Here is a 17,235-nt window from a genome sequence, read left to right on the forward strand (position 1 = left end):
GCCTGCGGGACCCGGACGCCTGCTCGCGGCAGGGAGAGCCGGCCGGCGTGGAGCGGGCATGGCTCGGGCGGCGTGGGGGCTGCTGTGGCTGCTGCTGGGCAGCGCCGGGGCGCAGTACGAGAAGTATAGCTTTCGGGGCTTCCCGCCGGAGGACCTGATGCCCCTGGCCGCGGCCTACGGGCACGCGCTGGAGCAGTACGAGGGCGAGAGCTGGCGCGAGAGCGCGCGCTACCTCGAGGCGGCGCTGCGGCTGCACCGGCTGCTGCGGGACAGCGAGGCCTTCTGCCACGCCAACTGCAGCGGCCCCGCGCCGCCCGCCGCCGCACCCCCGGGCCCCGCGCCCCCCGGGCCCGAAGGCGGCGACGAGTGGGCCCGCGAGCTGCGGCTCTTCGGCCACGTCCTGGAGCGCGCCGCCTGCCTACGGCGCTGCAAGCGTTCGCTGCCCGCCTTCCAGGTGCCCTACCCGCCGCGCCAGCTGCTGCGCGACTTCCAGAGCCGCCTGCCCTACCAGTACCTGCACTATGCCCAGTTCAAGGTGCGCGCCCGCCGCCCGGTCGGGTCGCGAGGAGCGCGGCTCTCACTCAGCAGCCCGACCGCCGATCCCTCGCGCGCGCTCCGGGTGGCGGTCTCCGGCTCTGCTGACCCGCTCCGTCCCCACCCTGCAGGCTAACCGGCTGGAGAAGGCGGTGGCCGCGGCCTACACCTTCCTCCAGAGGAACCCGAAGCATGAGCTCACCGCCAAGTATCTCAGCTACTATCGCGGACTACTGGACGCCGCCGACGAGCCTCTCACAGACTTGGAGGCCCAGCCATACGAGGTGGGATGGCGGGGGTAGGACCCGCCCCGACGTAACTCCATGAGTCCCGAGTTGCGTCCCGGCATAGCGCCCGTGGAGGAGGGGGAGGTGTTCGAATCCCCTTGACCCTCCTGCGCGTCCCCTCCCTCCAGGCGGTGTTCCTCCGGGCTGTGAAGCTCTACAACAGCGGAGATTTCCGTGGGAGCACCGAGGATATGGAGCGGGCCCTGGCTGAGTACCTGGCTGTCTTTGCCCGATGTCTGGCTGGCTGCGAGGGGGCCCACGAGCAGGTGGATTTCAAGGACTTCTACCCAGCCATAGCAGGTACATTCCACCCAGATCCCAGTGGGCATCCCTCACACCCGCAGGGCCCAGAACTCCTAAGGCCCCTTGACACAAATATTCATTCCACACGCATTTCTAGAGGCCTCCTAAGTGCTTAGGGCATTTTCCCTAGCGGCTCAGACGATAAAAAATCTGCCTGCAAAGCAGGAGACCTAGGTTCGATCCCTGGGTTGGGAAGATCTCCTGGAGGAGATACTGGCAACCCACCCCAGTATTGCCTGGAGAATTCCATGGACAGAGGAGCCTGGAGAGTTTCAGTCCATGGGGTTACAAAAAGTCAGGCACAACTGAGTGACTAGCAGTTTCTTAAGCGCTTGGGAGGCAGACAGGCATGAGTTGTTAATTGGACCTCAGAGCCTTCAGTTGGCTGACAGAGGCTAACAGAACACCTGCCACCCTGGGTGCAGGAGACACAGCTGAGAGTGTCCAAGGTGCCGGGCATGGGTGTAGCAAGGAGTGACTTCCCGAAAGGATCTGGGGAGGCTGGGTCCATGGACCTTCAGAGGGTGATGTAGGTGCAAAGGTGCTGAGCTGGGAATCAGCCCAGCAGGTGTGTGCAGAAGGCAGTTTGGGGCCAGAAATACAGCTGGTCTGGGGATCTCTAAAGGCAGAGTTCATCAGCAGGAGCAGAAAGGACTGTCCTGAGCATCTATATTTGGGCTTTAGTCCCACCTCCACACCTCACCTGCCATTCTTCCAGAGAGCCCTGGTCTCCTGTGGCTTTAAGGTGGCAGGTCAGCTGTGGGGGTGGTAAGTCAGCCCAGTGCACAGTAGTCTTCCTCAGCATCTCTTGTCACTTTACTGTCTTGTGACATCAGCGGACAGAGCCGGGGTTGGAGGTCATCTCTGTCATCCCTGTCTGCAAGCTGGAGCTGTTCAGCACACCAACTCCTCACTGCTGCCTTCCCCCTCCCCCGCAAGATCTCTTTGCAGAATCCCTGCAGTGCAAGGTGGACTGTGAAGCCAACTTGACCCCCAATGTGGGCGGCTACTTCGTGGAGAAGTTCGTGGCCACCATGTATCACTACCTGCAGTTTGCCTACTACAAGTGTGAGCCTCCTGGTGGGCTTGGGGCGAGGGGAAGCACTGCACTAGGAGCGAAACCGAGTCAGAACTGAGGATCCCTGGCGATGGGAGGGTGGTGGGGGCAGGTGAGAAGCTGAGAGCAGCCTCTGGGGAGAATCCGAGGGCCTCTTAGGTGAAGGACTAGATAGTCAACAACTGCACAGTACTCGACAGTTTACAGAGCCCTGCCACATCTGTTTATCTCACTGGATCCTCTCACAAACCACCAGTAGCTGTTACTGGACCCATTTTTCAGATGAGGAAGCCAAAGCTCATAGAGGGCAAGGGGCCATGAGTCAGTCACCTGGCTAATAAAAAGTAGCACCAGGCTTTAAGGCTCTCCTCACTTGAGGGAGATTTTGGCATCAGCTGGGGCTAAGAAGGTCAGTCTCCAGGGTGTCTGCAACTCAGAGATGACAAAATTCAGACAGGCTGGAGTTGGAGAGGAAGAGCTGAAGAACAAGGGGCCAGGAGACCCTTTGGGGTCCAGTTGGCAAAGAGACTGAAGGCTGGGACAACAGCCTCTGATTCCCCAGTGCCTTCATTCTCCAGCTGTGTGAACTTGACCAGTTTACTTAACTTCTCTGTGCCTTGGATTTCCTGTCTGTAACTTGGGGATGACAATAACAGTGAGGCTTAAGTGAGTTATACAGGGCAACGGGTAACTGCTCAATACACTGTAGCTTGTGTTGTTATTGAGTAGGATATTCTGGGAGGCAGCTGGGGATCCAGGGGCACTGGACTAAATTGGGAGCTGCGGATGGGTTAGGTGAGGGTTATCCCTGAAGGAGGGGGACGTGCCAGGGGCCACTCCTCACTCTTGTTCTGCCTGCAGTGAACGACGTGCGCCAGGCCGCCCGCAGCGCCGCCAGCTACATGCTCTTCGACCCGGAAGACAATGTCATGCAGCAGAACCTGGTGTATTACCGCTTCCATAGGGCCCGCTGGGGCCTGGAGGAGGAGGACTTCCAGCCCCGGGAGGTGGGCATCGCCAAGGCGTTCTCAGAACCTGTGATTTGATTTTTAAAAATTCCTGGCTTCCTCCAATGGCAGGATGAAAGATAAAAAGAAAGAATTTGGGTTATGGTTGGAGTCTTAGGTTCAGACCCACCAACTGTGTGGTCCTGAGAACACTACTGATCTTTCTTTATTATTTACCTATTTGGCTGCACCAAGCCTTGGTTGTGGAATGCGGGATCTTTAGTTGTGGCATATGAACTCTTAGTTGCGGCATGTGGGATCTAGTTCCCTGATCAGGGATCAAACCCCGGGCCCCCTGTATGGGAAGCATAGAATCTTAGCCACTGGACCACCAAGGAAGTCCTCCATTACCGACCTTTTCTGAATCGGCTGCCTCACCTGCAAAATGGGGGTAGTCCAGCTTACGTCTTCAGCACAGCTCCTGGGATGTGGGAGGTAAAAAGTATCTGTGTGTCCCTGCCTGTTCCCTACCCATCCTCCCACCCTCACTGCTTGCCTTTACCCTTCTTCCCCAGGGACCTCCTAACCTGACCCACCTGAGGAAACCCCTTGGGAGTCTGGGCATGACTGGCAAAAAAACCTCTCAGTTTCCTTGTCAGTGGCAGACATTGCTAATTGATTGAGGCGCTTTTTCTCACTGAGCCCTCAGAATCCTTCTTAACCCAGCATCAAGCAACTGCAATGTTTTGATCAGCATGTAAACTGACACCCGTTTCCTGCTCCTGGAGTGGAAAAGGACCAGAGGACTCAGAGTCTAGAAGCTCTGGCTCCTCCACTATCTGGCAGCAGGAGGCCTGGCTCACCTGTTTTTCTTCCCTCCTCCCAGGAGGCCAGACTCTACCACAACCAGACAGCTGAGCTTCGAGAGCTGCTAGACTTCGCACACATGTACCTGCAGTCAGATGATGAGGTAAGGGGGCCTTTGCCCTACAGGCCTGGTGGGCCGCTGTGCCAGAGCTCAGACACAGCTCCTGGCAGTCAGCTGTTGTGAGGCAGGGGCATTTTACCTGTGCCTTCTTTGCACCTGCCCCCTCTCCCTGCTCCATGTTCCCATGCCCCACTTCTCTACACGTCTGAATCTCGCTTCTCCTGGACCCAGGTCTGGTGGTGCCTCCAGGAAGCCCTCGCTACATGTCCTGGCTCTGCCATGCCATTATGACTCTCTGTGCCTCCCTGCACCAGAGTTATTTGCAGCCCTCATCCATCTCACTTCGCCCCTTTCTCCAGCCAGTCTCCTAGAGAACTGTGCTCCAGGACAGTTCAGTTCAGTCACTCAGTCATGTCCGACTCTTTGCAATCCCATGAACCGCAGCATGCCAAGCCTTCCTGTCCATCACCAGCTCCCAGAGTTTACCCAAACTCATGTCCATTGAGTCAGTGATGCCATTTAACCATCTCATCCTCTGTCATCCCCTTCTCCTCCTGCCTTCAATCTTTCCCAACATCAGGGTCTTTTCAAATGAGTTAGCTCTTCGCATCAGGTGGCCAAAATATTGGAGTTTCAGCTTCAACATCGGTCCTTCCAATGAACACCTAGGACGGATTTCCTTTAGGATGGACTAGTGGGATCTCCTTGCAGTCCAAGGGACTCTCAAGAGTCTTCTCCAACACCACAGTTCAAAAGCATCAATTCTTCTGCACTCAGCTTTCCTTATAGTCCAACTCTCACGTCCATACATGACCACTGGAAAAACCATAACCTTGACTAGCTTATTCCCAGTCCTCCCACAGCACCTGGCACACGGCTGGCTCTCAGAAACTGAATCTGAACAAACCACTGAATGAATGAATGAGCACAGTACACCAGGAAGGAAAGACCCCCATTGTGTTATCACGTTGATTCTAAAGGAAGGTTTGAGAGTCTGAATTCTGAGGCATTGCCGCCCAGTACTTATTCATCTATCCTCTCCACTGTTCATGTACCCATGCCCCCCACCCCTCATCAAACAGGGGGCCGGGTCTGCACTGTGAGTCCCCAGGCTTTGGTGCTCACCAGACTTGGCTCCACCACATCCCAGTTGGGCAGCCTCCAGGCCAGGCTTAAGTAACCCTCAAACTTCCATTGCTTCATCCATTGAATGGGGAGAATAATGCCCATCTCACACTGCTGTGGTGAGAATTAAATGAGATCCAGGATGTAAAGCACTTAGTGTACAGCTGGCACATGGTAGATGCTCAGGGGGTGGTAGCTATTTTGATTACTGTTATTTATTGTCTGCTGTTTGCCAGACTTTTTGACTGGAGCTGAAAGGCACAGCCCCTCACCTAAGGAGCTCACAGGTAGTATAGTGAAATGAGAGGGGTCAGCTTGGGGCCCTGGATGCTCAGGGCACTCCTGACCCAGCATCAGCATCAAGGGCCACATCCTGGAGCTGATGCCTGGTGTTGGAGCGATAAACAAGAGCACAGGGGAGTAAAGGCATTCCTGGCTGCAAAACAGCCTGAGCAGACAGTATTCACAGATGAGCAGTATTGCCCAGGTATTTATGCGTAAAAGCGGGGGAGAGGGAGATGCGTAAATGTGGAGAGGGAGATACTTCCACCAACCCTGAAGCTCTGCCGGTGGAGCCCATGCATCATTTCAGGGAGGGGACAGCTTGGGATCAGGACTTTGGGAGAAACCCTCAAGTCATTCCTGTGTGAGATCTTGAATGAGGCTGGGAAGCGGGGGGTGGGGTTGGAACTGAGACGGGATGGGAGAGTCCCTTGGTCAGGAAGGGAACCGATCTGGGTTTGTGCCTGTTGTGACCTGGTTTCTCCACCCATCCTGGGCTGCTCTAGATGGAGCTGGAGGAGACAGAACCACCCATGGAGCCCGAGAAGCCCCCATCTGATGCCGAGTTTGAAGGGGAGGGCGACTATGAGGAGAGCATCTATGCTGACTGGTGGCAGGAGCCAGATGCCAAGGGCGACGAGGCTGAGGCTGGTCAGTGACTAGTCCTGTTGGATGGGTGGTACAGCCTGGGCTGGAGGTGAGGGACAGAAGGCTCTGAGGACTGGACTGCAGAGGGTGTTGGCACTCCTTCTTTGGGGACTTCCGGCCTGTTAGCAACCCCTGTCCCACCTGGTCGAGGGGTTGGGGAGCATCCTTCCTGAAGCACGAACCTGTTCCTGAGGACCATCGCTCCTGCCTGCACCACCTGTCCCCAGGACAGCACCCAGATGCCTGTTGACAATGGGAAGGCTAACCCCAATGCCCTCTCCTTTCATTTTTCAGAGCCAGAACCTGAATTACCATGAGAAGAGGCCCCCCTGTACCCATCAAGAGCTTGGGAAGCCTGGGTCCAACAAGAACTATTTATTAAACATGGAAAATGGACAGAGCTGACCAGGCCCCATCCTGTCCCACCTGTGAGCACTGCTCCCCAGACCCCTCCTGCCTCCTCTCTGGGTCTCTGGACCACAGGGTGGTGGTATTGCAGCTGCTGAAGGCCTGCCCTCCTCCCAGTGTCCTCCCCACCCAGTGGGGACAGTCTCCTGGAGAAGATTCCAGCTCTCCTGAGTTGGGTCTCAGCCTGAACTGCACACACAGCAGAGGGGCAACTGGCATCATGAAGAGCACTGGACCAGGAGTCCCGTGGTTGGTTCCTGGCACACTGGCAGTGGGTGCTCAATAAACATTTCTTGTTGAATGAATCACAGAATTAGGGTCCAGATTTCCCTGGGCGGAGTCGTAACGCTGCAGGTCCTTCCTCCCCGCTCTGCACCCATCTCACCTCATCAATAAATATGGAGACAGGTGAGGGGCCATAATTTGGCCTCTATGGACCCAGGGTGTTTGTGACTGCCAGGAGCATCAGCCTGCGACTGCAATCTGCCGCTAGGGGGCGTAAGGATGAAGTTCTGCGTGAGTCCTGGGAAGATGACGGTTTCAGATACCTGAGGTGGGATGTCTAGTATTTTCCTAGTTCATCACTTCCCTCAGGGAGAATGGGGAAGGGGCCAAGGACATTTACTTCCGGTTTTTACTTTCCAAGCTTTTACTGACCCAAATTCCTTAGAGCTAGAGCAAGCATGCCGTCCTGCCCTCTCTGCTCACACCGAAGGGAACTTGCCCTCAGTGGCCAGAGGAGCCCTGGGAGTATGGCTTGATAACATGAGACTTCGTGGGGCAGTGGGACTGCCAGCCCGTGTTGCCCAATCTTGCATTGACTGGGGGTGGGGGGTGGGGGGTAGGGGGTGGGCAGAGAATCTGGAGGTGCCTACCACCCAGCACTATGCTTCACCAGTGTCTCCACCCATCCATGTTTCCATGTTCCAGAGCAGGGACATGGGGGCAAAAGGGGGTCTCTCTGGGGAGGGACCCTAGACTGGGGCCAGCTAGGTGACACTGGGCCCCACTGCCCACATGTCTCCCAGCGGCAGGGCGGTGGAGCTCCTCCTCCTACTGGAGGGTGGAGCTGAAGCTGGTAAGCCCGGTTCTCGGCCTCCACACCCCTGCCCAGATGTGCCAGGTGACCTGGCCGGGGCTCCTGCCCATCTCGGTACCCAGGAGGATTCCCTGCCCCACCGCATGCCCTTCCCTTGGGCCTTTGGTGAAGATGAGGGTAGGAAGGCCAGAGTCTGAGTCTGGAGCTTGGGCGGGGTCAAAGCTGGGGGCGCCGGTGATCTCACTTTTCCCTCCCATAGGTGAGTCTGCAGTGGCAGCGTCTCCAGAGAGCTCCCAGGTGCCAGGGCGGCCCCGCCCCACCCCACCCTCTCAAGCTGCTGTGTTGTCAGCTTCCACCGAGACCCCGCCCCCTGTTTCTGGGAGGGGCTGGCCCAGCGGAGGGTGGGGAGCTGGGACGAGATGGAGCGTGCCTGCAGTGACTACTAGCTCTGGAATCCGGAGGGCTGGGTGTGAGTCTGAAAGCGCCTGTGTGGCTACAGTGAGAAGCTCTGTGTCCTTGTGTGTTGTGTTAGTGTGAGCGTGTGCCTGTATGCACGTGTCTGAGAGTATCCGTGGCAGCTTGAGGGCAGGCGCGGGGCTGGGAGTGGGGGGCAACTGAAGGGGTTTGCGCATGCGTCCCCGAAGGTGCCCGTGGTTCGAGAGGGTTTGTTCATCCCCTCATCACGTATTTGTTGAGCACCTACTGTATGCAGGATTCGCCGTAGGTGCTAAGCATATATAATAGTGGGCAAAGCCAGCCAAGCACCCTGCCTTCCTGAAGCTTATCCTTGCGGGGAGACAGGTAATAAACAATAAATGTTATACAAATGAGTTATCTGGCTAAGAGAAATGAGATGGAAAAATAGAGCAGGGTGAGAGGATCAGGGGAACTGGGAGGGGGGAGGAGGCAATGCAGTTTAAAAAGTGTATGGATGTGTGTGTCCGTGTGCATCGAAGGGTGGCCTCTGAGGATGAGGGGTTGTGTGTGTGTGTGTCCCCTGATAGCAGAAAGCCGCGCCTCTCGAAGCACTCACCCCTATCCCTGCGTTAGCCCAGCCCCTGCCCTTCCAGGGGGCCTTACTCAGCTTCTCCATCCCAAGCAGCCATTAGCCCCTCCCACCTCTCTCTGATGCCAGCGTCTCCCTATTGCCCAGACAGCTTCCCAAACCGGTGAGACCAAGTTCCAGTGAGTCCCAGCGTGGGCCCTCTGGGGCCCTGCAGTTCATTCTTCCAACCCCACCCAGCCCAGACGCCCACGCCCTCGCTCTCGCCTCCTCCACGTCTGTATCTCCCTCAGCCCTCTCCTTACCCGGCTCCCAACTCCCCAGCCGGGCACCTCAGCCGTCCTACCAAGTGTAACATAATGGCTATAAGGTTAGAGACGCAGCCAAAAGGCCAGTGGGGATGACGACCTCACACAATAGGGCCAGACTCAGATGCCACAGAGGTGTCCTGGACCAGAAAGCCTACATTCTAAAGAGAGAATCACTGCTGCAATGTGTCAAATACCTACTGTGTGCCTGGCTCTTGGCAGGTTCTTTACTGCCTCAGAACAGTCTTGCAGGGGCTTCCCAGGCGGCTCAGTGGTCAAGAATCCGGCTGCAAGTCACAGGTTCAATTCCTGGTCCAGGAAGATCTTACGTGCCACAGAACAACCAAGTCTCTGTGCCAAAACTACTGAGCCTGTGCCCTAGAGCTGGTGCTCCGAAACGAGGGAAGCCAACACAGTGAGAAGGCTGAGCACTGCAGTGAAGAGTAGTGCATTGCAACTAGAGAAAGCCCGCACAGCAATGAAGATGCAGAACATACCAAAAAAAAAGTCTTGCAACATAGATATCAATTCCCTTCTGCTACAGGCGAGGCCAAAGAGTGAGAAGCAACCTGCCCAAGATTCCCCTGGGAGAGGGGGGTGACTGAGCTGGGTTTGAAACTTTTCTCCCTAAATCCATGTTGCTCAGAGAAGGGAGCTAGAGAAGGAACCCTCTGGTCTCTCTATCCCTTTAGGCTGTCAGCTGAGGGAGGCAGAGAGTTCCAGAAGGGAGAGAGGAAGGAGAGAGGGGTAGGGAGGAAGGGAGGAAGGGGAGGAAGTAGACCATCCAGCCTTACTCTTGGGCCTGATTCCATAGCTGGGTCCCACCTCCCACAGTCAGCTCCCTAGATTGGACCAAATGTTAGTGGGCCTGGGATCATCACACAGACTCACTGGGATCACTTAGAGTGTGTGTGTGTTCAGTCCCTCAGTCAAGTCCAACTCTGCAACCCCCTGGACTGCAGCCTATGCTGCTCTATCTCTGGGATTTTCCAATCAAGAATATTGGAGTGGGTTGCCATTTCCTCCTCCAGGAGACCTTCCTGACCCAGGGATCAAACCTGCAGGTGGATTCTTTACCACTAGCGCTATCCAGGGAAGCTCTGGGTCATTTAGACTAGCCTCTTTTTGAATCTGGAGAAATGATGGGCAGGGTCAGTGGGGATGGGGTGGAGGAGTCCCATGGGATCCCTGCAAGTTCTTATAAATTCCAATGGAAAAAATTCCCTGCTTAGGTTTGAGAAATAGCTCTTAAAGTTTCACCCTAGTGTTCCCTTTCTCTGGGGGAGTAGGGTTCCCCTGGGGACAAAGAATGATGGGTCAAAGCCCCATGCAGCTTCCCCGCTCAGGGGCCTTCATGGCTCCAGCAGACGGCCCCTATTTCCTGGATGGAGGAAACTGAGGCCCAGGAAGAGTAGATTGGGCTCCCAGGACCGCATGCTCAAACTCCAAGATGGCTTGGGGATTAAGAATATAAACTGTGGACACATCACCCCATAATCACTACCTGCTTGGGTCCCAGCTGGCACCAGGGTACCCGGATAGCATTTCATTTGACCCCTAAACAGCCTTTGGGGTGGGGGCACCACTCATGCCCATGACTCAGGTGGAGAAACTGAGGTAAGAGGAGGACATAGCTTGCTTACCCCTTCCTGCCATGTATACCTGATCCTCTGTATCCGCAGAAGTCACTGTGGTAGGTCCTTTGGTATAGAAGAGGCCAGAACTTGACATCTGTTTTGAGTCATTTTTTCAGCCCTCCTTTAACAAGAGTGCTACATTATAGTCCTGGAGCAAGATAAGTGGTGACCATTCGAAATTCCTTCCTTTTGTTTTGAGCATTTGACTAAATCCTGGTGGCTTTCCTGTAGGAAAAGGCTATGAAAGTGAAGTCACTCAGTTGTTTCCAACTCTTTGCAACCCCATGGATTGTAGTCTACCAGGGTCCTCCATCCATGGGATTTCCCAGGCAAGAGTTCTGGAGTGGGTTGCCATTTCCTTCGCCAGGGTATCTTCCCAACCCAGGGATCGAACCCAGGTCTCCTGCAGGCAGATGCTTTACCATCTGAGCCACCAGGGAAGAAGTGAGACTCAGTCAATCTAGCTGAGGGGGATCTAGTCTCCTTCCCTGGCCCCAGGTGGATGTGGGGGGCAGGGGGCTTTTTGGAGGCTTCACAGCCATGAAGGACATCTCATTAAAATTTTTTGTTATCTCCAAATGAGGTTGTGTACACAGAGACAGAAATCAAGTCAGGAAATGCTTATCACATAACTTTAATCTTTTGAGTTTCCCTGGTGCCTCAGATGGTAAAGAATCTGCCTACAGTGCAGGTAGACCTGGGTTCGATCCCCTGTCCAGGAAGATCCCCTGGAGAAGGGAATGGATACCCACTCCAGTATTCTTGCCTGGAGAATTCCATGAACAGAAGAGCCTGGCAAGCTACAGTCCATGGAGTCCGCAGAATCTGACACAACTGAGCGACTAACACTTTCCAATTTTTTTTTAGACATAATTATTTTGATAACCCATTTTTTGGGTAATATCTTGAAATCCTCAAAAATGGAAATGTCCCTGGCCTTGGTGCTCTTCTCCTGCCCCCAAAACATACTTTGGGTGGAGCTGGCTTCTCAGGCACCATCATCAACGGCCGGGTCCAGGGTTCACCCGCCCCCACTCTCCCTGCCCTCCCCTCTCACTACTTCCAGGTTCTGTGCCGGAGTCATAAATTATACATGAGCTGTAAGTTGGATGCTTCTTCAACTGGAGGCTGAAGTGCTGATGAAATATTCAAGGATCTCAACTCTCAAATTCCCTGGTGGCTGCCGGATGGGACTAGGGCAGCTGGCATTAATGTACCAGGCTGGGGGGCCTCCAAACCTTGGCTCTAGTTCCCAGCGAGGTGGAGTCCAGGGCTGGGAGACTGGGAAGGCCAGAGGGCCGGAGGAGGTGGGGGAAGGGTCTCTTTGCATAATTTGCAAAATTGGTGGCTGTGGGTTGTGGTGTCACGGGCTTAGAGGGCTTAGAGGTTACAGATTTAGACCCCTGAGGAGGGCTGGCCGGCCCTGGGCCGCCCCTCCTCTCCCCCAGCGTGTCTCTCTAATCCCAAGGTTTGCCTCAAGTCCTCCTTCTCCCCCAGGACTCTCAACAGGTGGGGGAGAAACTCCTGCTCTGTGTGTGTGTGTGTGTGTGTGTGTGTGTGTTCACACACATGCACGCGTGTAGGCAAGGGAGGGGTGGCCTCTGCGTGGGAAGGGCACCTGTCAGGGCAGGCATCCCTCCTGGCTTGTTGAGCGAGGGAGGGGCAAGCAGGCTGGCAGGGCGGGTGGGGCCCCAGCTGTGTCAGCCTGTGCACGGAGTCACCCAGGCCAGGAGCAGGAAGTAGGGTGACTCAAGTGGCAAGGCCTCGCCTCCTCCCTTCCCCAACCCACTCAGGACGGGGAGGGGGTTGCTCAGAGACCCAGGGAGACTCAGCTCCAGAATAGAATCCTGATGCTTGAGGCCCACCTTGTTGGGCTCCTGAAGACCTGAAGTGGTACCTTGGGAGGCTGAGGGTAGGTAAGGGCTTCCCTTGTAGCTCAGATGGTAAAGAAGCTCCCTGAAGTGCAGGAAACTGGGTTCGATTCCTGGATGGGCAAGATCCCCTGGAGAAGGAAATGATAATCCACTCCAGTATTCTTGCTTGGAGAATCCCATGGACAGAGGAGCCTGAGGGCTACAGTCCCTTCTCTGTCCGAGAGTCAGACACGACTGAGCGACTAAACCACCGCCAAGGGATGGAGGGAGAAGAAAGACATTCTCTGGAGAGGCCCTGACTTCCTCTAGTCTCTCCGTTCACCACCCCGGGCCCCTGGTATCTCGCCCTGCCTTTTCTATTTCTGGGCCATCCTATCTCTGTTTTCTTGTCTCCCTGTTTTCCCTTTGACATTCCATCCCCGCCCACACGCCTTGCCGAGAAGTGTGGCTGGAGCTACCTCTGTAATTAAAGAGCCCTCTCCTGGTGCTGGGCACACACCCACTGGACCAGGCTGTGGGCAGCCTCTGGCCCCGAGGCGCCTCAAGGACAAAGGGCAGCAAAAATGGCAGGAGCACCCCGCCCTCTCCTCTGGGGCCTTGCACCATCCGGCCCTACTCCCCCTCCCTGCGAGGCGTGGGCCACTCCAGCCAGAAGCATTTGGGAGGCTCTTCTGTAGCCTGTGTCCTCTCCCCAAACCTAACGGGGTCACCCTGAGCAAGTCCCCTCACCCAACGCCAGCAGACAGGGGGCAGCAGCGCACATGGATCTAAATAAGGCTCAAGGCAAGCGAACTCTTCAAAGATACACCAGCAAGGACCTACTGTATAGCACAGGGAACTCTGCTCAATATTCTGTGATAACTTACATGAGAAAAGAATCTGGAGAAGAATGAATATAGGTATATGTATAACTGAATCACTTTGCTGAAACAAACACAACATTGTAAATCAACTCTAATCCAATTAAAATTAAACAAACATGGGTACGTGAAAATGCTTAGAGAAAATGCTGGAAATAGGAACCATATATGAACAGTGATTATTTTACTATGATGGAAATATAGCTGATTCTTTTTCTTGTTTTTTTTTTTTTTTTTTTTTTTAAATACTTAACAGGTATTGTTTTGTAATAAGGAGAAGAATAAGTGTTCTTTTGTTTAAAAAAAAAAAAAAAAGGTACACTTTGCCAAGTATACCTCCACCCTGACCTGAAAGCTGGGATGTAATTGAGACCTCTGGCGCTTTCTCAGAACACGGCAGCCTATGGAAAACTCCTTCCTGGCTCCCAGGCCCCTGGGCCATCTCCCCACTCCTTCACACCCCTGGCTCCGGCCACACCACCAAGGGCCTCCAGCATGTGGGTGTAGGTGACACAGCTTGCGTGTCCCCTCTGTGTGCACCCCTTTCCCATTGCTGCCCCTTTGTCACCCTTGGCCTAGGAAGCACACACCATGCACGGTGCTCTGTCCGAACAGAAGGAAGAGCCCAAGCAAGAGAGCCACAGGCCCAGAAGCAGGGTCAGTGCTGGACAAATACCTGGAGTATGGTCTCTAAAGGGAGAAGCGTGAACTCTGTGTAAGTTCGTTCCCTTTGCCCTGTGTGGAGGGGCGCAGCCCCAGAAGGACCAGATCCAGGGTCGAGGCCCCCTCTCTAGGTCTACAGATGGCTCTGCCCAGTTGCCTGGGACTCCAGTCTGCCACTGGGAATGACTTCTACTTCTCTGTGCTCCTTTTCCACTGCTGGGAAGAGCTGCTGGGTGGTGGGAAGGGGCGGTCATCAGCCTGAAGGTTAGTGTCCCTCTGTTCACCTGGTCTCCATCTGTTAAGGCGGCCATCCTTGAGAGCGCTGATGTGGCTGGGGTTCGCATGTCTGAATCTGTACCCGGGAGTATATGTCCCTGTGAGGTGAGCATGGAAGCTTGTGTGTGTGTGCAACATGGTGTGTAGATCTAAGTGTCTTGCCTGCCTCTGTCTGGGTAAGGGGCCCACAGAGAAAGGGCTGATTGTGAAAGGACAACAGAGATTCTTGTACCTCCTTATATGGCCCAGAGGCCTCCTGGGGGTTGAGAGGAAGTGAGATGGTCACTTTCCTCCAGGAAAGCATTTCCCGATCCCCCGCCAACTCCCCTCATGGGATCCCTCTTTGCCAGTAACTCCTGTCTCAGGCAACTTGGGAGGGGCCCCTTGATGCCCTTTCTTTCTTTACTCTGAGGTCACAGAAATCTCCAAGTTGAATTAACCATATGTGTTCTTGGTGGCTCAAGGACTCTCCTTCCACTGAGCCCTGGGAGAGAGAAATGAGTTTAAATTGTAGGGATATGAACAGAAGCTAGATACTAGGAGGAATTTACCAGTGTTGGAATAAGGACACAAGGGTATTCATATAAGGGAGGCTGGAGAATAGCCTTTCCTGGAGATCTGTCAGAGAAATCCATGCCTTTAAGGGCTTAGAGGTAGGGGACTGGGTAGGATGGTCTTGTGGTCTTGCCTTCAGGTTCAAGTTCCAGAAGGGACTTGACCACAGGGACTCTCATTCCTTATGCCTAGGCACCTCTTTGTTCCGTGAGATCAAATTCTCCTTACAGACAGTTGAATGTAGTAAATATTATTTTCTGATTCTTTTCTGTATCCCACAGATGAATCCTCAGTGCCAAACAGGCAGTAGTAGGTGCTTAATAAACGCACAGAAACCCCCTGGATATGGGAGTCAAAGCTGCTAGCTCAGTCTTTCCTGCTGCTTGTGGTAATGCCTCCACCTAGTCCCAGCCTGAGCTTTGGGGCCAGCTTGTTGCAGCATGTTCCAGGCTGACATGCAGGGAGAATTCTGCATGGGACACACACAGGCTTTATTCTGAAGCCTTATTTCTGCTTCTCCACCCCTCTCAGGCTCCTCCACCCCTCTGCAGTCAACGAACCCTACCCTGCCTACATGCTGAAGTCAAGAGAAAGAAAAGGGTTAAGCCAGGCTTAGGTCTGGGAAGTGTGCATGTGTGTGTGTGTGTGTGTGTGTGTGTGTGTGTGTGATGCCTTTGTGTGGGGTGTGGGAAGTGGGCAGGGAAAGATGGCAGGTGGGAGAGGAAGGAAGTGAAACCCTGGTGGGGGGCAGCAGCCTAGGATTGGGAGCTCTTTTTCTTCCAAGCTGGGGGCCAGCTGCTGCATGGCTTGGCAGGGTGGCAAGCAGGTGGGTGGGGCAGGGGGAAGGTAGACAGGAAGATGCTGAGGTAAGCTGGAAAAAGGGGAGTAAGGGAAACAGCAGAAAGGGCAGTGGCCCAGACATGTGGATGGTAACTGGCTGGGGATGGTAACTGGGGATGTTGATGTCTCCTTGGCCCATTCCAGGAAGACTTCTTGATGGCACAAATCTCAGAAGTGGGACTAGTTTGCCACAACTCCTTTCTCTGGTGGGTAAAGTGGTCAAGGATGCCTCTGAGATAGCTTCATCCAGCCCATCCTGTTTGCTAGCTTTGGGCATGTAGAGGTTTTTTGAGGGGAGACCCTTTCCTGAACAATCACCCCTCCAACACTGACACACACAGAGTTGTTAGCATGACCTATTTACACTTGGCCCTCTGGAAGTCCTTTGAGAGTTGGGGTCATTTTGATTTGCCATGTCACCACAGTCTAACCCAGTGTCTAGCACACAGTTGGTGCTCAATAGTTGTGTTAACAAAGCATTCATTTTTATCAACCACAGAAAGGAAAGACCCTTGTCTTCTCAATGTGCCCATTGGGAAGTTCTTTCCAATAACTAACCCAGACTCTTCCACCACTGAGGGGCCTGCCGCTTCATTTCTTTATGCCAGTACGGATCTCTTTTAGATCTGCTGCCTGACTTCTTCCAAACCCACCGCTTCTTTCTCTTCATCACAAATCATTGCTCTTCTGTCTCTCCCCAGAATATTTGCTTTTGCTTTTTTCTCAGCCCCTCCCCTCTGCTTTGACATTTTATGGCTATGCTATCATTCCACCAGGAGAACGTGTGGTTTGGTGGGCCTTGAAATTAGAAGGGAAATGGGTTCTTGTTTAGAATGTGCCATTTTCTAGTTTTGTCATCTCTCTGAAGCAGTTTCCTCATCTTTGAAATGGTCATTTTGTTGCCCTAACAAATTTTCAGAATTGTCATGAAAATTAAATATATATGTAATTAATTTAATCCTAAGATTTAGCAGTTGTCCGAGTGATTTCACAAACTTTCTTTCACTCCCATGAGAGACAGCTCATGTACCCATTTTACAGATGTGGAGAAACAGGGTGAAAGACAAGTAACTTGCTTAACACTATCTAGCTACTAAGGAGCAGAAGTCAAATCCAGACTCTAATTCTAAATCTCATAAGCACACCGTCTTTGGAGATAAAAATCCCAACCCAGAAAAAAGCCTATGAAATGCTATATTAGTATGTTATTACCACTTTGTGGCAAGGGTGAATAAGCTCAAAGAAGCATCGTGCCTGACGCTGAGTTGGCTGGCCAGTGAAGGCGTCTGTCCTTTCCCATGGCGCACCCTGACTCACCTGTTGGACAGGTAGGGGGAAGGGGAGAGTAATCAGCCTTACCTGCTCGGAGGTAGGGTGGGGCAAGACACACCCCATCCCTCCCGTTGGTTCTTTCCTTAGTCTTACTGACAGTTCCTTGCCCAATCAGGAGGAAGTAATCTTCAATCTGCCAATAGGTACGGAGTTAGGATGGAACCTCAAGTTGGAGACCGTCCCTAGGGCCGAGTGGCAGTCCCTGAGGCCAATGGTCAGCGGATAAACAGAGGCGGCGGTGAAAGGGGACTGGACGCGAGACTCCACCCCCTCGATGGGACAGTCTGGCGAGGCAGCCAGTGAGCCCACATCGGCGGGTGGGCGTCTCC

The 17,235-nt window shown here is 54.0% G+C and overlaps 1 protein-coding gene across 1 annotated transcript; it reads left to right on the plus strand.

Moving 5' to 3' along the window:
- Window positions 1-2: 2 nt before the first annotated feature.
- On the plus strand, window positions 3-6,824 carry P3H4 (prolyl 3-hydroxylase family member 4 (inactive)). Its single transcript, XM_055579910.1, has 8 exons — window positions 3-535; window positions 666-818; window positions 950-1,121; window positions 2,064-2,192; window positions 3,043-3,188; window positions 4,015-4,098; window positions 5,970-6,114; window positions 6,406-6,824. Exons 1-8 carry the CDS (start codon window positions 59-61, stop codon window positions 6,426-6,428), a joined length of 1,329 nt encoding a protein of 442 aa, XP_055435885.1. The 5' UTR covers window positions 3-58; the 3' UTR covers window positions 6,429-6,824.
- The last annotated feature ends 10,411 nt before the right edge of the window (window positions 6,825-17,235 follow it).

The sequence above is a fragment of the Bubalus kerabau genome, chromosome 4 (genome assembly GCF_029407905.1).
Source record: "Bubalus kerabau isolate K-KA32 ecotype Philippines breed swamp buffalo chromosome 4, PCC_UOA_SB_1v2, whole genome shotgun sequence".
NCBI lineage: Eukaryota > Metazoa > Chordata > Mammalia > Artiodactyla > Bovidae > Bubalus > Bubalus kerabau.

Bases quoted from the DNA above. Each gene is read 5' to 3' on its own strand.
- P3H4 (XM_055579910.1), top strand. From the start codon at position 59: ATGGCTCGGGCGGCGTGGGGGCTGCTGTGGCTGCTGCTGGGCAGCGCC. The intron at 819-949 runs GTGGGATGGCGG...CCCTCCCTCCAG, and splicing joins TGGAGGCCCAGCCATACGAG to GCGGTGTTCCTCCGGGCTGT. The intron at 1,122-2,063 runs GTACATTCCACC...CTCCCCCGCAAG, and splicing joins CTTCTACCCAGCCATAGCAG to ATCTCTTTGCAGAATCCCTG.